The sequence below is a fragment of the Chiloscyllium punctatum genome, chromosome 28 (genome assembly GCF_047496795.1).
Source record: "Chiloscyllium punctatum isolate Juve2018m chromosome 28, sChiPun1.3, whole genome shotgun sequence".
In the NCBI taxonomy this organism is placed as follows: Eukaryota; Metazoa; Chordata; class Chondrichthyes; order Orectolobiformes; family Hemiscylliidae; genus Chiloscyllium; species Chiloscyllium punctatum.
In genome coordinates, this window is record NC_092766.1 from 17362439 (window position 1) to 17389378 (window position 26940).

At 53.6% G+C, this 26940-nt stretch overlaps 1 protein-coding gene across 1 annotated transcript; it reads right to left on the reverse strand.

The window, feature by feature from the left end:
• Positions 1-847: 847 nt before the first annotated feature.
• Positions 848-4138, reverse strand: LOC140453839 (prelamin-A/C-like). The gene is made up of 2 exons (XM_072548722.1): positions 3963-4138; positions 848-1207 (listed from the first exon to the last, which is right to left on the reverse strand). The coding sequence occupies exon 2, from the start codon at positions 1196-1198 to the stop codon at positions 848-850; it is 351 nt and encodes a 116-aa protein (XP_072404823.1). The 5' UTR covers positions 1199-1207; positions 3963-4138.
• Positions 4139-26940: the final 22802 nt, after the last annotated feature.

A 26940-nucleotide genomic window follows, 5' to 3' on the forward strand; every position in this document is an offset into this window, starting at 1 on the left:
CCCCCCTCGCTCCCTTCAATATCCCACCCAGTCTCATCCCACTCTTCCCCCCCCCCCCTCGCTCCCTTCAATATCCCACCCAGTCTCATCCTGCTCCTCTTCCCCCCCCCCAGCTCCCTTCAATATCCCACCCAGTCTCATCCCACTCTTCCCCCCCCCCTCACTCCCTTCAATATCCCACCCAGTCTCATCCCACTCTTTCCCCCCACCCCACTCACTCCCTTTACTAGCCCACCCAGTCCAATCCCACCCTCTCCCCCCCTCACTCCCTTTACTAGCCCACCCGGTTTGACCCCAGAGAGCGAGAGGGAGGTACATTGGGAAGCGTTTATTTCTTCAAAAAGTACAGCCAGAGGCCTGTGTTGACAGCACCCTGGTCTACCCCAGACAGTGTTGACAGCAGGAACAGGCTGCACCCACAGCACAACGGGACAGCGATGGGGGTCCCACTCTGACTGGCAGCACCTGCTACCGTACCCGGACTGGACTCCGCCAGAGGCCATTCAGCCCCTCAGCACCCTGGTAACCCTGCACATCGAGGGGCGCGCCCACTCTACAAACACACCCTGATGACGACCACGCCCCTCTTCCCCCATGCCTTCGAAGGGGAGGGTAGATCAGCCCCTCACCCTTGTTCAGAGAGAGAGAGAGAGAGAGAGAGATGGCGCAGACGCGTTCCAGTCACCCTGACCTGGTAGAGTGACCCTTGACCCTCACACTTTGACCCCAAGGAGAAACCAGACTCATGCTTGGAAGGGGGAGGGGTGGGATTGGATAAATGGTGGGGGAGGAACCGAGCATGGTCTGAGGGGGGGGGGGGGGTCGGGGGTGGAAGCGAAGGAAGGGCCTACCGGTTCTTCAGGTCATTGAACTCCTCCCGCAGCTTGCCCAGGTCCAGCTGCATGCGGGCCTTCTCCTTGGCGACATTGTCCAGGGTCTTGCGGGCGTCCGCCAGCTCGTTCTCGTACATGGCCTTGATGTTGACCACCTCGCGGCTGGTGGTCTCCTCCGACTCGGAGATGCGGAGCCGCAGCCCGGCGTTCTCGGTCTCCAGGGAGCGGACCTTCTCGATGTAGACGGCCAGGCGGTCATTGAGGTTCTGGAGGTCCTCCTTCTCCTGGAGCCGGCTGATCTTGGTGGGGCTCAGCGGGGTGGAGGCGTTGGAGCGGCCCCCTCGCTTCTGTCCCGGGGTCTGCATCTTCCGGATCTGCGGGAGGGAGAGAGAGAGCCGGGAACGTTTTACAGCACAGGAATGGGACCTTCCAGGCATGCGCTGAGCATCGACCTAAACCCACATCCCCAAGGATCCATACCCCCCTGCATCTGTGTCACTATCTACGTACGTCTCAAATATCACCAACATGCCCGCCTCTACCATCTCCATTGGCAACGGTGGCTCAGTGGTTAGCACCGCTGCCTCACGGCACCAGGCACCTGGGTCGGATCCCAGCCTCGGGGGGGGGGGGGGGGGGGGGGGAGGACTGTCTGTGTGGAGTTTGCACATTCTCCCCACCATGTCTGTGTGGGTTTCCTCCCACAGTCCAAAGATGTGCAGGTCAGGTGAATTGGCCATGCTAAATTGTCCCATAGTGCCCCAGGGATGTGCAGGTTAGGGTGGATTGGCCATGCTAAATTGTCCCATAGTGCCCCAGGGATGTGCAGGTTCGGGTGGATTGGCCATGCTAAATTGTCCCATAGTGCCCCAGGGATGTGCAGGTTAGGATGGATTGGCCATGCTAAATTGTCCCATAGTGCCCCAGGGATGTGCAGGTTAGGGTGGATTGGCCATGCTAAATTGTCCCATAGTGCCCAGGGATGTACAGGTTAGGGTGGATTGACCATGCTAAATTGTCCCATAGTGCCCAGGGATGTGCAGGTTAGGGTGGATTGGCCATGCTAAATTGTCCCGTAGTGCCCAGGGATGTGCAGGTTAGGGTGGATCGGCCATGCTAAATTGTCCCATAGTGCCCAGGGATGTGCAGGTTAGGGTGGATCGGCCATGCTAAACTGTCCCATAGTGTCCAGGGATGTGCAGGTTAGGGTGGATCGGCCATGCTAAATTGTCCCATAGTGCCCAGGGATGTGCAGGTTAGGGTGGATTGGCCAGGGGTAAATAATAGGGTAGGGGGAAATGAGTCTGGCTGGGATACCCTTTGGCCCAACAAGTCCATACTGACCCACCGAAGAGTAACCCACCCAGACCCATTCCCCTATCTTATAACTCTACATTTATCCCAAACCCCCAATGCACTGGCACCAAGTCAACCCCAGGGGCAATGAAACCCCCAAACCCCTCTCCCCCTCTTAAGGGGCAGGTGCAGAGGAAGATCAGGAGGGCAAATCAAGTCAGGGAACGACCCAGAGGGGAATTATTCACAGGGGGAGGCGGGAGAGCTCGTCGGAAGGGCTAGCACAATGAGGAATGGGGTGGGGCCAAACGGCCTCCTGGTCCACATCCCCATGGTGTTTCACAGGTTAGGGCGCACAGGAAGAGTTTGAGATGAAGCAGACAGCTTGGAGGGACAACGATACAATTCCTTGAGGGGGGAGGGTCGCAGGGGGAGGTGGGGAACTTGGGTGGGGATGGGCCAGTGACACAAAGAGGCGAAGAGGGAGGGGAAACACAGAGATGGAGACACATACATACACACACACACACACACACACACACACACACACACACACACAGATCTATGGAATTCATTCCCACAGACAACTGGAGAGGCCAGTTCACTGAGTATATTTAAGACGGACATAAATAGGTTCTTCATTGTAAAGAGGGATCAAGGTTTACCAGGAGAAAGTGGGAGAAAGGAGCTGAGCAGCTCGTCAGCCACGATCGAATGGGGAAGCAGATTTGACAGGCCGAAGGGCCTAATTTCTGATCCCAACGCTGACAGCTCTTTGAAAAAAAGAAAAAAAATCAGCGTCCGGGCACGTTAGGAGGGAGCAAATATTCGAGACTGAAGTTAGGGTGTGGCTGAGGAGGGGCAGGGTGTACACACACACACACACACACACACAGGGGGAAGAGACTCAGTCTCACACTCACACACAACCCGAGAGATTCACTCACTTACACAGACAGAGACGCTCAGGTGGGAAATAGCAAGTACTCTGCTCCGAACAGGAGGTGAGCCGTAGGCCCCAATAAACTGGGAGAGGAGCTGTCTCCAGTTCTCCCAACACACACACACACACAGATCACATGGTAGACAGACACACAGACACACAGACAGACAGACACACACAGACAGACAGACACACACAGACAGACAGACACACACAGACAGACAGACACACACAGACAGACACGGGGGGGGGGGGAAAGAGAGAGAGACACACACACACACACCCCTCAAACTGACACTCACTGGACTCCCAACCTCACTCAATAAATTCCCCATGCCACCCTATGCCCACCCATCTACCAACCCAGCAGCCCCCTTCACCCACTCACCCTCTCTAACAGTGAGGCCCCCCCACACCACCCCGCCCCCAAAATGGTCAGAGAGGGAGCATAGCATCACTCCATCTCCCTCACCCCTCCACCTCCACACCCTCCCTTCCTACCATGACCTCCCTACCCCTCCACCTCCCACCCACCTCCCTACCCCTCCACCTCCCACCCACCTCCCTACCCCTCCACCTCCCACCCACCTCTTTATCTCCTCCAGCCATCTCCCTCTGCCTCAGCCTCCCAGCCACCTCCATCCCCTCCTCCATCTCTCAGCCTCCTCCACCTCTCACCCACCTCCACTCCCTCCCCACCTCCCTCCCCTGTGCCCACCCTGTCCCTCCCTCCCCACCTCCCTCCCCTGTGCCCACCCTGTCCCCACCTCCCTCCCCTGTGCCCACCCTGTCCCTCCCTCCCCTGTGCCCACCCTGTCCCTCCCTCCACCCCCTCCTCCCTCCTCCCTCCTCCCCCCTCCTCCCCCCTCCTCCCCCAGACGGTCACTCACCTTGGGGGTGGGGTGAGGGGGGGTGGGGGTGTTGTTGGGGTTCAGCAGGTGAATGCAACAGCAAGAAGGGGGTAGGGGCTGGCACTGGCACTGAGTGTGGGCACTGTCACCGTCGCTGGCGCTGCACTGGCACTACCACAACCTCTGACACAGGCGCTGCACTCTCTCTCCAGAACAGCCGCCGCTGCTGCACCATTTAAAGGGCACGGCAGCGGGAGGGCGGGGCATCCCCGGATTGACAGGCGGCCTGAGCCAATCGCAGCACAGGGAGGGGCGGGGCATGGCAGGTACGTCAATGGCAAAAGGGCGGGGCCTGAGAGAGGATTCCCCAAACTCACCGGAACAGAGGGATCACCCCAAATTCACAGAGTCACTGTCCCAGAGGGATCACCCCAAATTCACAGAGTCACTGTCCCAGAGGGATCACCCCAAAATCACAGGGTCACTGCCCCAGAGGGAACCCCCAAAATCACAGGGTCACTGTCTCAGAGGGAACACCCCAAAATCACAGGGTCACTGTCCCAGAGGGATCACCCCAAAATCACAGGGTCACTGCCCCAGAGGGATCACCCCAAAATCACAGGGTCACTGCCCCAGAGGGATCACCCCAAAATCACAGGGTCACTGCCCCAGAGGGAACCCCCAAAATCACAGGGTCACTGTCCCAGAGGGATCACCCCAAAATCACAGGGTCACTGCCCCAGAGGGATCACCCCAAAATCACAGGGTCACTGCCCCAGAGGGATCACCCCAAAATCACAGGGTCACTGCCCCAGAGGGAACCCCCAAAATCACAGAGTCACTGTCCCAGAGGGATCACCCCAAAATCACAGGGTCACTGCCCCAGAGGGATCACCCCAAAATCACAGGGTCACTGCCCCAGAGGGATCACCCCAAAATCACAGGGTCACTGCCCCAGAGGGAACCCCCAAAATCACAGTGTCACTGTCCCAGAGGGATCACCCCAAAATCACAGGGTCACTGCCCCAGAGGGATCACCCCAAAATCACAGGGTCACTGACCCATAGGGAACACCCAAAATCACAGAGTCACTGTCCCAGAGGGATCACCCCAAAATCACAGAGTCACTGTACCAGAGGGATCACCCCCAAAATCACAGGGTCACTGTCCCAGAGGGATCACCCCAAAATCACAGGGTCACTGCCCCAGAGGGATCACCCAAAATCACAGAGTCACTGTCCCAGAGGGATCACCCCAAAATCACAGAGTCACTGTACCAGAGGGATCACCCCCAAAATCACAGGGTCACTGTCCCAGAGGGATCACCCCAAAATCACAGGGTCACTGACCCATAGGGAACACCCAAAATCACAGAGTCACTGTCCCAGAGGGATCACCCCAAAATCACAGAGTCACTGTCCCAGAGGGATCACCCCCAAAATCACAGAGTCACTGTCCCAGAGGGATCACCCCCAAAATCACAGGGTCACTGTCCCAGACGGAACCCCCAAATTCACAGAGTCACTGTCCCAGAGGGAACACCCCGAAATCACAGGATCATGTCCCAGAGGGATCACCCCAAAATCACAGGGTCACTGACCCAGAGGGAACCCCCAAAATCACAGAGTCACTGTCCCAGAGAGAACACCCCAAAATCACAGGGTCACTGACCCAGAGGGATCAACCCAAAATCACAGGGTCACTGACCCATAGGGAACCCCCAAAATCACAGAGTCACTGTCCCAGAGGGATCACCCCCAAAATCACAGGGTCACTGACCCAGAGGGATCAACCCAAAATCACAGGGTCACTGACCCAGAGGGATCACCCCAAAATCACAGAGTCACTGTCCCAGAGGGATCACACCAAAATCACAGAGTCACTGTCCCAGAGGGATCACCCCCAAAATCACAGAGTCACTGTCCCAGAGGCATCACACCAAAATCACAGAGTCACTGTCCCAGAGGGATCACACCAAAATCACAGAGTCACTGTCCCAGAGGGATCACCCCCAAAATCACAGAGTCACTGTCCCAGAGGCATCACACCAAAATCACAGAGTCACTGTCCCAGACGGAACCCCCAAAATCACAGGGTCACTGTCCCAGAGGGATCACCCCCAAAATCACAGAGTCACTGACACAGAGGGATCACCCCCAAAATCACAGAGTCACTGTCCCAGAGGGATCACCCCCAAAATCCCAGAGTCACTGTCCCAGAGGCATCACACCAAAATCACAGAGTCACTGTCCCAGACGGAACCCCCAAAATCACAGAGTCACTGTCCCAGAGGGATCACCCCCAAAATCACAGAGTCACTGTCCCAGAGGGAACATTCCAAAATCACAAGATCACTGTCCCATAGAGATCATGCCCAAAATCAAAGAATAACTATCCCAAAGGGAACACCCCAAAATCACACGGTCACTGTCCCAGAGGGATCACTCCAAAATCACAGGGTCACTGTCCCAGAGGGATCACTCCAAAACCACAGGGTCACTGTCCCAGAGGGATCACTCCAAAATCACAGGGTCACTGTCCCAGAGGGATCACTCCAAAATCACAGGGTCACTGTCCCATAGGGATCACCCCAAAACCACAGGGTCACTGTCCCAGAGGGATCACTCCAAAACCACAGGGTCACTGTCCCAGAGGGATCACTCCAAAATCACAGAGTCACTGTCCCAGAGGGATCACTCCAAAACCACAGGGTCACTGTCCCAGAGGGATCACCCCAAAATCACAGGGTCACTGTCCCAGAGGGATCATTCCAAAACCACAGGGTCACTGACTCAGAGGGATCACCCCAAAATCACAGGGTCACTGTCCCAGAGAGATCACCCCAAAATCACAAGATCACTGTCCCATAGAGATCACGCCCAAAATCAAAGAATAACTGTCCCAAAGGGAACACCCCAAAATCACACGGTCACTGTTCCAGAGGGATCACTCCAAAATCACAGGGTCACTGCCCCAGAGGGATCACTCCAAAATCACACGGTCACTGTCCCAAAGGGAACACCCCAAAATCACACGGTCACTGTTCCAGAGGGATCACTCCAAAATCACAGGGTCACTGTCCCAGAGGGAAACCCCAAAATCACAAGGTCACTGTCCCAGAGGGATCACCCCAAAATCACAGGGTCACCGTCCCAGAGGGATCACCCCCAAATCATACAGTCACTGTCCCAGAGGATCACTCCAAAATCACAGGGATACTGCCCCAGAGGGATCACTCCAAAATCACAGGGTCACTGCCCCAGAGGGATCACTCCAAAATCACATGGTCACTGTCCCAGACGATTCCCACAAAATCCCAGGGTCACTGTCCCAGAGGATCCCCACAAAATCCCAGGGTCACTGTCCCAGACGGAACCACCAAAATCACAGGGTCACTGTCCCAGAGGGAACCACGAAAATCCAGACTCACTGTCATAGAGGGATCACCCCAAAATCTCAGGGTCACTGTGGCAGAGGCAATACTCTGAAATCACAGGGTCACTGACCCAGAGGAACCCCACAAAATCCCAGAGTCACTGTCCCAGAGGGAACCACCAAAAACACAGGGTCACTGTACCAGAGGGAACACGCCAAAATCACAGAGTCACTGTCCCAGAGGGATCACCCTAAAGTCACAGGGCACAGTCCGAGAGGGATCATCCCAAAATCACAGGGTCACTGTCCCTGAGCAATCACCCCAAAATCACAGGGTCACTGTCCCAGAGGGATCAACCCAAAATGACAGAATCACTGTCTCAGAGGGATCACCCCCAAAATCACAGGGTCACTGTCCCAGACCGATCACCCCAAAATCACAGGGTCACTGTCCCAGAGGGAACACCCCAAAATCGCAGGTTCACTGTCCCAGAGGGAACACCCCAACATCACAGGGTCACTGTCCCAGAGGGATCACCCCAAAATCACAGAGTCACTGTCCCATAGGGATCACCACCAAAATCACAGGGTCACTGTCTCAGAGGGATCACCCCCAAAATCACGGGGTCACTGTCCCAGAGGGAACACCCCAAAATCACAGGGTCACTGTCCCAGAGGGATCATTCCAAAACCACAGGGTCACTGTCTCAGAGGGATCACTCCAAAATCACAAGATCACTGTCCCATAGAGATCACGCCCAAAATCAAAGAATAACTGTCCCAAAGGGAACACCCCAAAATCACACGGTCACTGTTCCAAAGGGATCACTCCAAAATCACAGGGTCACTGTCCCAGAGGGAAACCCCAAAATCACAAGTTCACTGTCCCAGAGGGATCACCCCAAAAATCACAGGGTCACCGTCCCAGAGGGATCACCCCAAAATCATACAGTCACTGTCCCAGAGGATCACTCCAAAGTCTCAGGGTCACTGTGGCAGAGGGAATACCACAAAATCACAGGGTCACTGTCCCAGAGGATCCCCACAAAATCACAGTGTCACTGTCCCAGACGGAACCCCCAAAATCACAGGGTTACTGTCCCAGAGGGATCAGCCCAAAATCACACGGTCACTGTCCCAGAGGGATCACCCCAAAATCTCAGGGTCACTGTCCCAGAGGGATCACCCCAAAATCACAGGGTCACTGTCCCAGAGAAACCCCACAAAATCCCAGAGTCACTGTCCCAGAGGGAAACACCAAATTCACAGGGTCACTGTTCCAGAGGAAATCCCCAAAATCCAGAGTCACTGTCCCAGAGGGATCACCCCAAAATCACAGGGTCGCTGTCTGACAGGGATCACCCCAAAATCACAGGTTCACTGTCCCAGAGGAAAAACCCCAAAATCACACAGTCACTGTCCCTGAGGGATCATCCCAAAATCACTCAGTCACTGTCCCAGAGGGATCACCCCCAAAATGACATGGTTACTGGCCGAGTGGGAACACCCCAAAATCACAGGATCACTGTCCCAGAGGGAACACCCCAAAATCACAGGGTCACTGTCCCAGAGGGATCACCCCAAAATCACAGGGTCACTGTCCCTGAGGGAACACCCCAAAATCACAGGGTCACGGTCCCTGAGGGATCACCCCAAAATCACAGGTTCACTGTCCCAGAGGAAACACCCCCAAATCACAGAGTCACTGTCCCAGAGGGATCATCCCAAAATCACAGAGTCACTGTCCCAGAGGGATCACCCCCAAAATCACAGGGTCACTGGCCGAGTGGAAACACCCCAAAATCACAGGATCACTGTCCCAGAGGGATCACCCCAAAATCACAGGATCACTGTCCCAGAGGGAACACCCCAAAATCACAGAGTCACTGTCCCAGACGGAACACCGCAAAATCACAGGGTCACTGTCCCAGAGGGATCACCCCAAAATCACAGGGTCACTGTCCCTGAGGGAACACCCCAAAATCACAGGGTCACTGTCCCTGAGGGATCACCCCAAAATCACAGAGTCACTGTGGCAGAGGCAATAATCTGAAATCACAGGGTCACTGTCCCAGAGGATCCCCACAAAATCCCAGAGTCACTGTCCCAGAGGGATCACCCAAAATCACAGGGTCACTGTACCAGAGGGAACACGCCAAAATCACAGAGTCACTGTCCCAGAGGGATCACCCTAAAATCACAGGGCACAGTCCGAGAGGGATCACCCCAAAATCACAGGGTCACTGTCCCAGAGGGAACACCCCAAAATCACAGAGTCACTGTCGCATAGGGATCACCCCCAAAATCACAGAGTCACTGTCCCAGAGGGAACACCCCAAAATCACAGAGTCACTGTCCCAGAGGGATCACCCCCAAAATCACAGGGTCACTGTCCCAGAGGAAACGCCCCAAAATCACAGAGTCACTGTCGCATAGGGATCACCCCCAAAATCACAGAGTCACTGTCCCAGAGGGAATACCCCAAAATCACAGAGTCACTGTCCCAAAGGGATCACCGCCAAAATCACAGGGTCACTGTCCCAGACCGATCACCCCAAAATCACAGGGTCACTGTCCCAGATGGAACACCCCAAAATCGCAGGTTCACTGTCCCAGAGGGAACACCCCAACATCACAGAGTCACTGTCCCATAGGGATCACCACCAAAATCACAGGGTCACTGTCCCAGAAGGAACACCCCAAAATCCCAGGGTCACTGTCCCAGAGGGATCACTCCAAAACCACAGGGTCACTGTCTCAGAGGGATCACCCCAAAATCACAAGATCACTGTCCCATAGAGATCACGCCCAAAATCAAAGAATAACTGTCCCAAAGGGAACACCCCAAAAATCACACGGTCACTGTTCCAAAGGGATCACTCCAAAATCACAGAGTCACTGTCCCAGAGGGATCACCCCAAAATCACAGGGTCACCGTACCAGAGGGATCACCCCAAAATCATACAGTGACTGTCCCAGAGGATCACTCCAAAGTCTCAGGGTCACTGTGGCAGAGGGAATACCACAAAATCACAGGGTCACTGTCCCAGAGGACCCCCCCCCCAAAATCACAGGGTCACTGTCCCAGAGGGAACCACCAAAATCCAGAGTCACTGTCATAGAGGGATCACCCCAAAATCACAGGGTCACTGTCCCCGAGCGAACACCCCAAAATCTCAGGGTCACGGTCCCAGAGGGATCACCCCAAAATCACAGGGTCACTGTCCCAGAGAAACCACACAAAAGCCCAGAGTCACTGTCCCAGAGGGAAACACCAAAATCACAGGGTCACTGTTCCAGAGTGAATCCCCAAAATCCAGAGTCACTGTCCCAGAGGGATCACCCCAAAATCACAGGGTCGCTGTCTGACAGGGATCACCCCAAAATCACAGGTTCACTGTCCCAGAGGAAACAACCCAAAATCACAGAGTCACTGTCCCAGAGGGATCGCCCCCAAAATCACAGGGTCACTGGCACAGTGAGAACACCCCAAAATCACAGGATCACTGTCCCAGAGGGATCACCCCAAAATCACAGAGTCACTGTGGCAGAGGCAATACTCTGAAATCACAGGGTCACTGTCCCAGAGGATCCCCACAAAATCCCAGAGTCACTGTCCCAGAGGGATCACCCAAAATCACAGGGTCACTGTACCAGAGGGAACACGCCAAAATCACAGAGTCACTGTCCCAGAGGGATCACCCTAAAATCACAGGGCACAGTCCGAGAGGGATCACCCCAAAATCACAGGGTCACTGTCCCAGAGCGATCACCCCAAAATCACAGGGTCACTGTCCCAGAGGGATCAACCCAAAATCACATGGTCACTGTCCCAGAGAAACCCCACAAAATCCCAGAGTCACTGTACCGGAGGGAATCACCAAAATCACAGGGTCACTGTCCCAGAGGGAACAGCCCAAAATCACAGGATCACTGTCGCATAGGGATCACCCCCAAAATCACAGAGTCACTGTCCCAGAGGGAACACCCCAAAATCACAGAGTCACTGTCCCAGATGGATCACCCCCAAAATCACAGGGTCACTGTCCCAGAGTGATCACCCCAAAATCACAGGGTCACTGTCCCAGAGGGATCACCACAAAATGAAAGGGTCACTGTCCCAGAGGGAACACCCCAAAATCGCAGGTTCACTGTCCCAGAGGGAACACCCCAACATCACAGGGTCACAGTCCCAGAGGGTTCACCCCAAAATCACAGAGTCACTGTCCCATAGGGATCACCACCAAAATCACAGGGTCACTGTCCCACAGGGAAGAACCCAAAATCATACGGTCACTGTCCAAGAGGATCCCCACAAAATCCCAGGGTCACTGTCCCAGAGGAATCCCAAAAAATCCCAGGGTCATTGTCCCAGATGGAACCACCAAAATCACAGGGTCACTGTCCCAGAGGGAACACCCCAAAACACCAGAGTCACTGTCCCAGAGGGATCAATCCAAAATCACAGGGTCACTGTCCCAGAGGGAACACCCCAAGACACCAGAGTCACTGTCCCAGAGGGATCAATCCAAAATCACAGGGTCACTGTCCCAGAGGGATCACCCCAAAATCACAGAGTCACTGTCCCAGAGGGATCACCCCAAAATCACAGAGACACTGTGGCAGAGGGAATACCCCAAAATCACATGGTCACTGTCCCAGACGGATCACCCCAAAATCACAGGGTCACTGTCCCAAAGGGAACACCCCAAAATACCAGTTTCACTGTCCCAAAGGGACCCACAAAATCACAGAGTCACTGTCCCAGAAGGATCACCCCAAAATCACAGGGTCGCTGTCTGACAGGGATCACCCCAAAATCACAGGTTCACTGTCCCAGAGGGAACACCCCAAAATCACAGAGTCACTGGCCCAGTGGGAACACCCCAAAATCACAGGATCAATGTCCCAGAGGGACCACCCCAAAATCACAGAGTCACTGTCCCAGACGGAACACCCCAAAATCACAGGGTCACTGTCCCAGAGGGATCACCCCAAAATCATACAGTCACTGTCCCAGAGGATCACTCCAAAGTCTCAGGGTCACTGTGGCAGAGGGAATACCACAAAATCACAGGGTCACTGTCCCAGAGGATTCCCACAAAATCCCAGGGTCACTGTCCCAGACGGAACCCCCAAAATCACAGGGTCACTGTCCCAGAGGGATCACCCCCAAAATCACAGAGTCACTGTCCCAGAGGGAACACCCCAAAATCACAAGATCACTGTCCCATAGAGATCACGCCCAAAATCAAAGAATAACAAAGAATAATCAAAGAATAAGAATAACATTCCAAAATCACAGGGTCACTGTCCCAGAGAAACCCCACAAAATCCCAGAGTCACTGTCCCAGAGGGAAACACCAAAATCACAGGGTCACTGTTCCAGAGGGAATCCCCAAAATCCAGAGTCACTGTCCCAGAGGGATCACCCCAAAATCACAGGGTCACTGTCTGACAGGGATCACCCCAAAATCACAGGTTCACTGTCCCAGAGGAAATACCCCAAAATCACAGAGTCACTGTCCCAGAGGGATCATCCCAACATCACAGAGTCACTGTCCCAGAGGGAACATTCCAAAATCACAAGATCACTGTCCCATAGAGATCACGCCCAAAATCAAAGAATAACAGAGAATAATCAAAGAATAAGAATAACATTCCAAAATCACAGGGTCACTGTCCCAGAGAAACCCCACCAAATCCCAGAGTCACTGTCCCAGAGGGAAAAACCAAAATCACAGGGTCACTGTCCCAGAGGGATCACCCCAAAATCACAGGGTCACTGTCCCAAAGGGACCCACAAAATCACAGAGTCACTGTCCCAGAGGGATCACCCCCGAAATCACAGGGTCACTGCCTGACAGGGATCACCCCAAAATCACAGGGTCACTGGCCCAGTGGGAACACCCCAAAATCACAGGATCACTGTCCCAGAGGGATCACCCCAAAATCACAGGGTCACTGACCCAGAGGGAACACCCCAAAATCACAGGGTCACTGTGGCAGAGGCAATACTCTGAAATTACAGGGTCACTGTCCCAGAGGATCCCCACAAAATCCCAGAGTCACTGTCCCAGACGGAATACCCCAAAATCACATGGTCACTGTCCCAGACGGATCACCCCAAAATCACAGGGTCACTGTCCCAAAGGGAACACCCCAAAATACCAGTTTCACTGTCCCAAAGGGACCCACAAAATCACAGAGTCACTGTCCCAGAAGGATCACCCCAAAATCACAGGGTCGCTGTCTGACAGGGATCACCCCAAAATCACAGGTTCACTGTCCCAGAGGGAACACCCCAAAATCACAGAGTCACTGGCCCAGTGGGAACACCCCAAAATCACAGGATGAATGTCCCAGAGGGACCACCCCAAAATCACAGAGTCACTGTCCCAGACGGAACACCCCAAAATCACAGGGTCACTGTCCCAGAGGGATCACCCCAAAATCATACAGTCACTGTCCCAGAGGATCACTCCAAAGTCTCAGGGTCACTGTGGCAGAGGGAATACCACAAAATCACAGGGTCACTGTCCCAGAGGATTCCCACAAAATCCCAGGGTCACTGTCCCAGACGGAACCCCCAAAATCACAGGGTCACTGTCCCAGAGGGATCACCCCCAAAATCACAGAGTCACTGTCCCAGAGGGAACACCCCAAAATCACAAGATCACTGTCCCATAGAGATCACGCCCAAAATCAAAGAATAACAAAGAATAATCAAAGAATAAGAATAACATTCCAAAATCACAGGGTCACTGTCCCAGAGAAACCCCACAAAATCCCAGAGTCACTGTCCCAGAGGGAAACACCAAAATCACAGGGTCACTGTTCCAGAGGGAATCCCCAAAATCCAGAGTCACTGTCCCAGAGGGATCACCCCAAAATCACAGGGTCACTGTCTGACAGGGATCACCCCAAAATCACAGGTTCACTGTCCCAGAGGAAATACCCCAAAATCACAGAGTCACTGTCCCATAGGGATCATCCCAACATCACAGAGTCACTGTCCCAGAGGGAACATTCCAAAATCACAAGATCACTGTCCCATAGAGATCACGCCCAAAATCAAAGAATAACAGAGAATAATCAAAGAATAAGAATAACATTCCAAAATCACAGGGTCACTGTCCCAGAGAAACCCCACCAAATCCCAGAGTCACTGTCCCAGAGGGAAAAACCAAAATCACAGGGTCACTGTCCCAGAGGGATCACCCCAAAATCACAGGGTCACTGTCCCAAAGGGACCCACAAAATCACAGAGTCACTGTCCCAGAGGGATCACCCCCGAAATCACAGGGTCACTGCCTGACAGGGATCACCCCAAAATCACAGGGTCACTGGCCCAGTGGGAACACCCCAAAATCACAGGATCACTGTCCCAGAGGGATCACCCCAAAATCACAGGGTCACTGACCCAGAGGGAACACCCCAAAATCACAGGGTCACTGTGGCAGAGGCAATACTCTGAAATTACAGGGTCACTGTCCCAGAGGATCCCCACAAAATCCCAGAGTCACTGTCCCAGACGGAACACCCCAAAATCACAGGGTCACTGTCCATGAGGGATCAACCCAAAATCACAGGGTCACTGTGGCAGAGGCAATACTCTGAAATCACAGGGTCACTGTCCCAGAGGATCCCCACAAAATCCCAGAGTCACTGTCCCAGAGGGAACACCCCAAAATCACAGAGTCACTGTCCCAGAGGGATCACCCCAAAATCACAGGGTCACTGACCCAGAGGGAACACCCCAAAATCACAGGGTCACTGTGGCAGAGGCAATACTCTGAAATTACAGGGTCACTGTCCCAGAGGATCCCCACAAAATCCCAGAGTCACTGTCCCAGACGGAACACCCCAAAATCACAGGGTCACTGTCCATGAGGGATCAACCCAAAATCACAGGGCCACTGTGGCAGAGGCAATACTCTGAAATCACAGGGTCACTGTCCCAGAGGATCCGCACAAAATCCCAGAGTCACTGTCCCAGAGGGAACACCCCAAAATCACAGAGTCACTGTCCCAGAGGGATCACCCCCGAAATCACAGGATCACTGTCTCAGAGGGATCACCCCAAAATCACAGGGTCACTGTCCCAGAGGGAACACCCCAAAATCACAGAGTCACTGTCCCAGACGGAACACCCCAAAATCACAGGGTCACTGTCCCTGAGGGATCACCCCAAAATCACAGGGTCACTGTGGCAGAGGCAATACTCTGAAATCACAGGGTCACTGTCCCAGACGATCCCCACAAAATCCCAGAGTCACTGTCCCAGAGGGATCACCCAAAATCACAGGGTCACTGTCCCAGACCGATCACCCCAAAATCACAGGATCACTGTCCCAGAGGGATCACCCCCAAAATCACAGAGTCACTGTCCCAGAGGGAACACCCCAAAATTACAGAGTCACTGTCCCAGAGAAAACACCCCAACATCACAGAGTCACTGTCCCAGAGGGACAACCCCCAAAATCACAGAGTCACTGTCCCAGAGGGAACACCCCAACATCACAGAGTCACTGGCAGAGAGGGATCACCCCCAAAATCACAGAGTCACTGTCCCAGAGGGAACACCCCAAAATCACAGAGTCACTGTCCCAGAGGGATCACCCCAACATCAGAGGGTCACTGGCCCAGAGGGAACACCCCAAAATCGCAGGTTCACTGTCCCAGAGGGAACACCCCAACATCACAGGGTCATAGTCCCAGAGGCAAACCCCAAAATCACAAGGTCACTGTTCCTGAGGGATCACCCCAAAATCACAGGGTCACTGTGGCAGAGGCAATACTCTGAAATCACAGGGTCACTGTCCCAGAGGATCCCCACAAAATCCCAGAGTCACTGTCCCAGAGGGATCACCCAAAATCACAGGGTCACTGTACCAGAGGGAACACGCCAAAATCACAGAGTCACTGTCCCAGAGGGATCACCATAAAATCACAGGGCACAGTCCGAGAGGGATCACCCCAAAATCACAGGGTCACTGTCCCAGAGCGATCACCCCAAAATCACAGGGTCACTGTCCCAGAGGGATCAACCCAAAATGACAGAGTCACTGTCTCAGAGGGATCACCCCCCAAATCACAGGGTCACTGTACCAGAGGGAACACCCCAAAATCACAGAATCACTGTCCCAGAGGGAACACCCCAAAATCACAGAGTCACTGTCCCAGAGGGATCACCCCAAAATCACAGGGTCGCTGTCTGACAGGGATCACCCCAAAATCACAGGTTCACTGTCCCAGAGGAAACACCCCAAAATCACAGATTCACTGTCCAAGAGGGATCACCCCCAAAATCACAGGGTCACTGGCCCAGTGGGAACACCCCAAAATCACAGGATCACTGTCCCAGAGGGATCACCCCAAAATCACAGAGTCATTGTCCCAGACGGAACACCCCAAAATCACAGGGTCACTGTCCCTGAGGGATCACCCCAAAATCACAGGGTCACTGTGGCAGAGGCAATACTCTGAAATCACAGGGTCACTGTCCCAGAGGATCCCCACAAAATCCCAGAGTCACTGTCCCAGAGGGATCACCCAATATCACAGGGTCACTGTACCAGAGGGAACACGCCAAAATCACAGAGTCACTGTCCCAGAGGGATCACCCTAAAATCACAGGGCACAGTCCGAGAGGGATCACCCCAAAATCACAGGGTCACTGTCCCAGACCGATCACCCCAAAATCACAAGGTCACTATCCCAGAGGGAACACCCCAAAATCACAGAGTCACTGTCCCAGAGGGAACACCCCAAAATCACAGAGTCACTGTCCCAGAGGGATCATCCCAAAATCACAGGGTCGCTGTCTGACAGGGATCACCCCAAAATCACAGGTTCACTGTCCCAGAGGAAACACCTCAAAATCACAGAGTCACTGTCCCTGAGGGATCACCCTAAAATCACAGGGCACAGTCCGACAGGGATCACCCCAAAATCACAGGGTCACTGTCCCAGAGGGAACACCCCAAAATTACAGAGTCACTCTCCCATAGGGAACACCCCAACATCACAGAGTCACTGGCCCAGAGGGATCACCCACAAAATCACAGAGTCACTGTCCCAGAGGGAACACCCCAAAATCACAGAGTCACTGTCCCAGAGGGAACACCCCAACATCAGAGGGTCACTGTCCCAGAGGGAACGCCCCAAAATCGCAGGTTCACTGTCCCAGAGGAAACACCCCAACATCACAGGGTCACTGTCCCAGAGAGTTCACTCCAAAATCACAGAGTCACTGTCCCAGAGGGATCACCCCCAAAATCACAGAGTCACTGTCTCAGAGGGATCACCCAAAATCACAGGGTCACTGTCCGAGACCGATCACCCCAAAATCACAGGGTCACTGTCCCAGAGGGATCACCCCCAAAATCACAGAGTCACTGTCCCAGAGGGAACACCCCAAACTCACAGAGTCACTGTCCCAGAGGGATCACCCCAAAATCACAGGGTCGCTGTCTGACAGGGATCACCCCAAAATCACAGGTTCACTGTCCCAGAGGAAACACCCCAAAATCACAGAGTCACTGTCCCAGAGGGATCACCCCCAAAATCACGGGGTCACTGGCCCAGTGGGAACACCCCAAAATCACAGGATCACTGTCCCAGAGGGATCACCCCAAAATCACAGAGTCACTGTCCCAGACGGAACACCCCAAAATCACAGGGTCACTGTCCCTGAGGGATCACCCCAAAATCACAGGGTCACTGTGGCAGAGGATCCCCACAAAATCCCAGAGTCACTGTCCCAGAGGGATCATCCAATATCACAGGGTCACTGTACCAGAGGGAACATGCCAAAATCACAGAGTCACTGTCCCAGAGGGATCACCCTAAAATCACAGGGCACAGTCCGAGAGGGATCACCCCAAAATCACAGGGTCACTGTCCCAGAGCAATCACCCCAAAATCACAGGGTCACTGTCCCAGAGGGATCAACCCAAAATGACAGAGTCACTGTCTCAGAGGGATCACCCCCAAAATCACAGGGTCACTGTCCCAGAGGGAACACCCCAAAATCACAGAGTCACTGTCCCAGAGGGAACACCCCAAAATCACAGAGTCACTGTCCCAGAGGGATCACCCCCAAAATCACAGGGTCACTGTCCCAGAGGGATCACCCCAAAATCACAGAGTCACTGTCCCAGAGGGAACACCCCAAAATCACAGAGTCACTGTCCCAGAGGGATCACTCCCAAAATCACAGGGTCACTGTCCCAGACCGATCACCCCAAAATCACAGGGTCACTGTCCCAGAGGGAACACCCCAAAATCATACAGTCACTGTCCCAGAGGATCACTCCAAAGTCTCAGGGTCACTGTGGCAGAGGGAATACCACAAAATCACAGGGTCACTGTCCCAGAGGATTCCCACAAAATCCCAGGGTCACTGTCCCAGACGGAACCCCCAAAATCACAGGGTCACTGTCCCAGAGGGATCACCCCAAAATCACAGAGTCACTGTCCCAGAGGGAACACCCCAAAATCACAGGATCAATGTCCCAGAGGGACCACCCCAAAATCACAGAGTCACTGTCCCAGACGGAACACCCCAAAATCACAGGGTCACTGTCCCAGAGGGATCACCCCAAAATCATACAGTCACTGTCCCAGAGGATCACTCCAAAGTCTCAGGGTCACTGTGGCAGAGGGAATACCACAAAATCACAGGGTCACTGTCCCAGAGGATTCCCACAAAATCCCAGGGTCACTGTCCCAGACGGAACCCCCAAAATCACAGGGTCACTGTCCCAGAGGGATCACCCCCAAAATCACAGAGTCACTGTCCCAGAGGGAACACCCCAAAATCACAAGATCACTGTCCCATAGAGATCACGCCCAAAATCAAAGAATAACAAAGAATAATCAAAGAATAAGAATAACATTCCAAAATCACAGGGTCACTGTCCCAGAGAAACCCCACAAAATCCCAGAGTCACTGTCCCAGAGGGAAACACCAAAATCACAGGGTCACTGTTCCAGAGGGAATCCCCAAAATCCAGAGTCACTGTCCCAGAGGGATCACCCCAAAATCACAGGGTCACTGTCTGACAGGGATCACCCCAAAATCACAGGTTCACTGTCCCAGAGGAAATACCCCAAAATCACAGAGTCACTGTCCCAGAGGGATCATCCCAACATCACAGAGTCACTGTCCCAGAGGGAACATTCCAAAATCACAAGATCACTGTCCCATAGAGATCACGCCCAAAATCAAAGAATAACAGAGAATAATCAAAGAATAAGAATAACATTCCAAAATCACAGGGTCACTGTCCCAGAGAAACCCCACCAAATCCCAGAGTCACTGTCCCAGAGGGAAAAACCAAAATCACAGGGTCACTGTCCCAGAGGGATCACCCCAAAATCACAGGGTCACTGTCCCAAAGGGACCCACAAAATCACAGAGTCACTGTCCCAGAGGGATCACCCCCGAAATCACAGGGTCACTGCCTGACAGGGATCACCCCAAAATCACAGGGTCACTGGCCCAGTGGGAACACCCCAAAATCACAGGATCACTGTCCCAGAGGGATCACCCCAAAATCACAGGGTCACTGACCCAGAGGGAACACCCCAAAATCACAGGGTCACTGTGGCAGAGGCAATACTCTGAAATTACAGGGTCACTGTCCCAGAGGATCCCCACAAAATCCCAGAGTCACTGTCCCAGACGGAACACCCCAAAATCACAGGGTCACTGTCCATGAGGGATCAACCCAAAATCACAGGGTCACTGTGGCAGAGGCAATACTCTGAAATCACAGGGTCACTGTCCCAGAGGATCCCCACAAAATCCCAGAGTCACTGTCCCAGAGGGATCACCCAAAAACACAGGGTCACTGTACCAGAGGGAACACGCCAAAATCACAGAGTCACTGTCCCAGAGGGGTCACCCTAAAATCACAGGGCACAGTCCGAGAGGGATCACCCCAAAATCACAGGGTCACTATCCCAGAGCGATCACCCCAAAATCACAGGGTCACTGTCCCAGAGGGAACACCCCAAAATCACAGGATCACTGTCGCTTAGGGATCACCCCCAAAATCACAGAGTCACTGTCCCAGAGGGATCACCCCAAAATCACAGGGTCACTGACCCAGAGGGAACACCCCAAAATCACAGGGTCACTGTGGCAGAGGCAATACTCTGAAATTACAGGGTCACTGTCCCAGAGGATCCCCACAAAATCCCAGAGTCACTGTCCCAGACGGAACACCCCAAAATCACAGGGTCACTGTCCATGAGGGATCAACCCAAAATCACAGGGCCACTGTGGCAGAGGCAATACTCTGAAATCACAGGGTCACTGTCCCAGAGGATCCCCACAAAATCCCAGAGTCACTGTCCCAGAGGGAACACCCCAAAATCACAGAGTCACTGTCCCAGAGGGATCACCCCCGAAATCACAGGATCACTGTCTCAGAGGGATCACCCCAAAATCACAGGGTCACTGTCCCAGAGGGAACACCCCAAAATCACAGAGTCACTGTCCCAGACGGAACACCCCAAAATCACAGGGTCACTGTCCCTGAGGGATCACCCCAAAATCACAGGGTCACTGTGGCAGAGGCAATACTCTGAAATCACAGGGTCACTGTCCCAGAGGATCCCCACAAAATCCCAGAGTCACTGTCCCAGAGGGATCACCCAAAATCACAGGGTCACTGTCCCAGACCGATCACCCCAAAATCACAGGATCACTGTCCCAGAGGGATCACCCCCAAAATCACAGAGTCACTGTCCCAGAGGGAACACCCCAAAATTACAGAGTCACTGTCCCAGAGAAAACACCCCAACATCACAGAGTCACTGTCCCAGAGGGACAACCCCCAAAATCACAGAGTCACTGTCCCAGAGGGAACACCCCAAAATCACAGAGTCACTGTCCCAGAGGGATCACCCCAACATCAGAGGGTCACTGGCCCAGAGGGAACACCCCAAAATCGCAGGTTCACTGTCCCAGAGGGAACACCCCAACATCACAGGGTCATAGTCCCAGAGGCAAACCCCAAAATCACAAGGTCACTGTTCCTGAGGGATCACCCCAAAATCACAGGGTCACTGTGGCAGAGGCAATACTCTGAAATCACAGGGTCACTGTCCCAGAGGATCCCCACAAAATCCCAGAGTCACTGTCCCAGAGGGATCACCCAAAATCACAGGGTCACTGTACCAGAGGGAACACGCCAAAATCACAGAGTCACTGTCCCAGAGGGATCACCATAAAATCACAGGGCACAGTCCGAGAGGGATCACCCCAAAATCACAGGGTCACTGTCCCAGAGCGATCACCCCAAAATCACAGGGTCACTGTCCCAGAGGGATCAACCCAAAATGACAGAGTCACTGTCTCAGAGGGATCACCCCCCAAATCACAGGGTCACTGTCCCAGAGGAAACACCCCAAAATCACAGATTCACTGTCCAAGAGGGATCACCCCCAAAATCACAGGGTCACTGGCCCAGTGGGAACACCCCAAAATCACAGGATCACTGTCCCAGAGGGATCACCCCAAAATCACAGAGTCATTGTCCCAGACGGAACACCCCAAAATCACAGGGTCACTGTCCCTGAGGGATCACCCCAAAATCACAGGGTCACTGTGGCAGAGGCAATACTCTGAAATCACAGGGTCACTGTCCCAGAGGATCCCCACAAAATCCCAGAGTCACTGTCCCAGAGGGATCACCCAATATCACAGGGTCACTGTACCAGAGGGAACACGCCAAAATCACAGAGTCACTGTCCCAGAGGGATCACCCTAAAATCACAGGGCACAGTCCGAGAGGGATCACCCCAAAATCACAGGGTCACTGTCCCAGACCGATCACCCCAAAATCACAAGGTCACTATCCCAGAGGGAACACCCCAAAATCACAGAGTCACTGTCCCAGAGGGAACACCCCAAAATCACAGAGTCACTGTCCCAGAGGGATCATCCCAAAATCACAGGGTCGCTGTCTGACAGGGATCACCTCAAAATCACAGGTTCACTGTCCCAGAGGAAACACCTCAAAATCACAGAGTCACTGTCCCTGAGGGATCACCCTAAAATCACAGGGCACAGTCCGACAGGGATCACCCCAAAATCACAGGGTCACTGTCCCAGAGGGAACACCCCAAAATTACAGAGTCACTCTCCCATAGGGAACACCCCAACATCACAGAGTCACTGGCCCAGAGGGATCACCCACAAAATCACAGAGTCACTGTCCCAGAGGGAACACCCCAAAATCACAGAGTCACTGTCCCAGAGGGAACACCCCAACATCAGAGGGTCACTGTCCCAGAGGGAACGCCCCAAAATCGCAGGTTCACTGTCCCAGAGGGAACACCCCAACATCACAGGGTCACTGTCCCAGAGAGTTCACTCCAAAATCACAGAGTCACTGTCCCAGAGGGATCACCCCCAAAATCACAGAGTCACTGTCTCAGAGGGATCACCCAAAATCACAGGGTCACTGTCCGAGACCGATCACCCCAAAATCACAGGGTCACTGTCCCAGAGGGATCACCCCCAAAATCACAGAGTCACTGTCCCAGAGGGAACACCCCAAAATTACAGAGTCACTGTCCCAGAGGGAACACCCCAAAATCACACGGTCACTGTTCCAGAAGGAACACCCCAAAATCCCAGAGTCACTGTCCCAGAGGGATCACTCCAAAACCACAGGGTCACTGTCTCAGAGGGATCACCCCAAAATCACAAGTTCACTGTCCCATAGAGATCACGCCCAAAATCAGAGAATAACTGTCCCAAAGGGAACACCCCAAAATCACACGGTCACTGTTCCAGAGGGATCACTCCAAAATCACAGGGTCACTGTGCCAGAGGGAAACCCCAAAGTCACAAGGTCAGTGTCCCTGAGGGATCACCCCAAAATCACAGGGTCACTGTGGCAGAGGCAATACTCTGAAATCACAGGGTCACTGTCCCAGAGGATCCCCACAAACTCCCAGAGTCACTGTCCCAGAGGGATCACCCAAAATGACAGGGTCACTGTACCAGAGGGAACACGCCAAAATCACAGAGTCACTGTCCCAGAGGGATCACACTAAAATCACAGGGCACAGTCCGAGAGGGATCACCGCAAAATCACAGGGTCACTGTCCCAGAGCGATCACCCCAAAATCACAGGGTCACTGTCCCAGAGGGATCAACCCAAAATGACAGAGTCACTGTCTCAGAGGGATCACCCCCGAAATCATAGGGTCACTGTCCCAGAGGGAACACCCCAAAATCACAGAGTCACTGTCCCAGAGGGATCACCCCAAAATCACAGGGTCGCTGTCTGACAGGGATCACCCCAAAATCACAGGTTCACTGTCCCAGAGGAAACACCCCAAAATCACAGAGTCACTGTCCCAGAGGGATCACCCCCAAAATCACAGGGTCACTGGCCCAGTGGGAACACCCCAAAATCACAGGATCACTGTCCCAGAGGGATCACCCCAAAATCACAGAGTCACTGTCCCAGACGGAACACCCCAAAATCACAGGGTCACTCTCCCTAAGGGATCACCCCAAAATCACAGGGTCACTGTGGCAGAGGCAATACTCTGAAATCACAGGGTCACTGTCCCAGAGGATCCCCACAAAATCCCAGAGTCACTGTCCCAGAGGGATCACCCAAAATCACAGGGTCACTGTACCAGAGGATCCCCACAAAATCCCAGAGTCACTGTCCCACAGGGATCACCCCAAAATCACAGGTTCACTGTCCCAGAGGAAACACCCCAAAATCACAGAGTCAGTGTCACAGAGGGATCATCCCAAAATCACAGAGACACTGTCCCAGAGGGTTCACCCCCAAAATCACAGAGTCACTGGCCCAGTGGGAACACCCCTAAATCACAGGATCACTGTCCCAGAGGGACCACCCCAAAATCACAGAGTCACTGTCCCAGACGGAACACCCCAAAATCACAGGGTCACTGTCCCTGAAGGATCACCCCAAAATCACAGGGTCACTGTGGCAGAGGCAATATTCCGAAATCAAAGGGTCACTGTCCCAGAGGATCCCCACAAAATCCCAGAGTCACTGTCCCAGAGGGATCACCCAAAATCACAGGGTCACTGTCCCAGAGGGATCACCCCAACATCACAGAGTCACTGTCCCAGAGGGACCACCCCCAAAATCACAGAGTCACTGTCCCAGAGGGAACACCCCAACATCACAGAGTCACTGTCCCAGAGGGATCACCCCCAAAATCACAGAGTCAATGTCCCAGAGGGAAGACCCCAAAATCACAGAGTCACTGTCCCAGAGGGAACACCCCAACATCACAGGGTCACTGTCCCAGAGGGAACACCCCAAAATCGCAGGTTCACTGTCCCAGAGGGAACACCCCAACATCACAGGGTCATAGTCCCAGAGGGTTCACCCCAAAATCATAGAGTCACTGTCCCATAGGGATCACCACCAAAATCACAGGGTCACTGTCCCAGAGGGATAACCCCAAAACACAGTGTCACTGTCTCAGAGGGATCACCCCCAAAATCACAGGGTCACTGTCCCAGAGGGATCACCCCCAAAATCACAGGGTCACTGGCCCAGTGGGAACACCCCAAAATCACAGGATCACTGTCCCAGAGGGATCACCCCAAAATCACAGGGTCACTGTCCCTGAGGGATCACCCCAAAATCACAGGGTCACTGTGGCAGAGGCAATACTCTGAAATCACAGGGTCACTGTCCCAGAGGATCCCCAAAAAATCCCAGAGTCACTGTCCCAGAGGGATCACCCAAAATCACAGCGTCACTGTCCCAGTCCGATCACCGCAAAATCACAGGATCACTGTCCCAGAGGGATCACCCCCAAAATCACAGAGTCACTGTCCCAGAGGGAACACCCCAAAATTACAGAGTCACTGTCCCAGAGGGAACACCCCAAAATCACTGAGTCACTGTCCCAGAGGGACCACCCCCAAAATCACAGAGTCACTGTCCCAGAGGGAACACCCCAACATCACAGAGTCACTGGCCCAGAGGGACCACCCCCAAAATCACAGAGTCACTGTCCCAGAGGGAACACCCCAAAATCACAGAGTCACTGTCCCAGAGGGAACACCCCAACATCAGAGGGTTACTGTCCCAGAGGGAACACCCCAAAATCGCAGGTTCACTGTCCCAGAGGGAACACCCCAACATCACAGGGTCACTGTCCCAGAGGGTTCACCCCAAAATCACAGGGTCACTGTCCCAGAGGGATCACCCCCAAAATCACAGAGTCACTGTCTCAGAGGGATCACCCCCAAAATCACAGGGTCACTGTCCCAGAGGGATCACCCCAAAATCACAGGGTCACTGTCCCAGAGGGAACACCCCAAAATCACACGGTCACTGTTCCAGAAGGAACACCCCAAAATCCCAGGGTCACTGTCCCAGAGGGATCACTCCAAAACCACAGGGTCACTGTCTCAGAGGGATCACCCCAAAATCACAAGATCACTGTCCCATAGAGATCACGCCCAAAATCAGAGAATAACTGTCCCAAAGGGAACACCCCAAAATCACACGGTCACTGTTCCAGAAGGATCACTCCAAAATCACAGGGTCACTGTCCCAGAGGGAAACCCCAAAATCACAAGGTCACTGTCCCTGAGGAATCACCCCAAAATCACAGGGTCACTGTGGCAGAGGCAATACTCTGAAATCACAGGGTCACTGTCCCAGAGGATCCCCACAAAATCCCAGAGTCACTGTCCCAGAGGGATCACCCAAAATCACAGGGTCACTGTACCAGACGGAACTCCCCAAAATCACAGGATCACTGTGGCAGAGGCAATACTCTGAAATCACAGGGTCACTGTCCCAGAGGATCCCCACAAACTCCCAGAGTCAGTGTCCCAGAGGGATCACCCAAAATCACAGGGTCACTGTACCAGAGGGAACACGCCAATATCACAGAGTCACTGTCCCAGAGGGATCACCCTAAAATCACAGGGCACAGTCCGAGAGGGATCACCGCAAAATCACAGGGTCACTGTCCCAGAGCGATCACCCCAAAATCACAGAGTCACTGTCCCAGAGGGATCAACCCAAAATGACAGAGTCACTGTCTCAGAGGGATCACCCCCGAAATCACAGGGTCACTATCCCAGAGGGATCACCCCAAAATCACAGAGTCACTGTCCCAGAGGGAACACCCCAAACTCACAGAGTCACTGTCCCAGAGGGATCACCCCAAAATCACAGGGTCGCTGTCTGACAGGGATCACCCCAAAATCACAGGTTCACTGTCCCAGAGGAAACACCCCAAAATCACAGAGTCACTGTCCCAGAGGGATCACCCCCAAAATCACGGGGTCACTGGCCCAGTGGGAACACCCCAAAATCACAGGATCACTGTCCCAGAGGGATCACCCCAAAATCACAGAGTCACTGTCCCAGACGGAACACCCCAAAATCACAGGGTCACTGTCCCTGAGGGATCACCCCAAAATCACAGGGTCACTGTGGCAGAGGCAATACTCTGAAATCACAGGGTCACTGTCCCAGAGGATCCCCACAAAATCCCAGAGTCACTGTCCCAGAGGGATCACCCAATATCACAGGGTCACTGTACCAGAGGGAACATGCCAAAATCACAGAGTCACTGTCCCAGAGGGATCACCCTA

Coding starts and splice junctions, on each gene's coding strand:
- LOC140453839 (XM_072548722.1), bottom strand. CDS start 1,198: ATGCAGACCCCGGGACAGAAGCGAGGGGGCCGCTCCAACGCCTCCACC.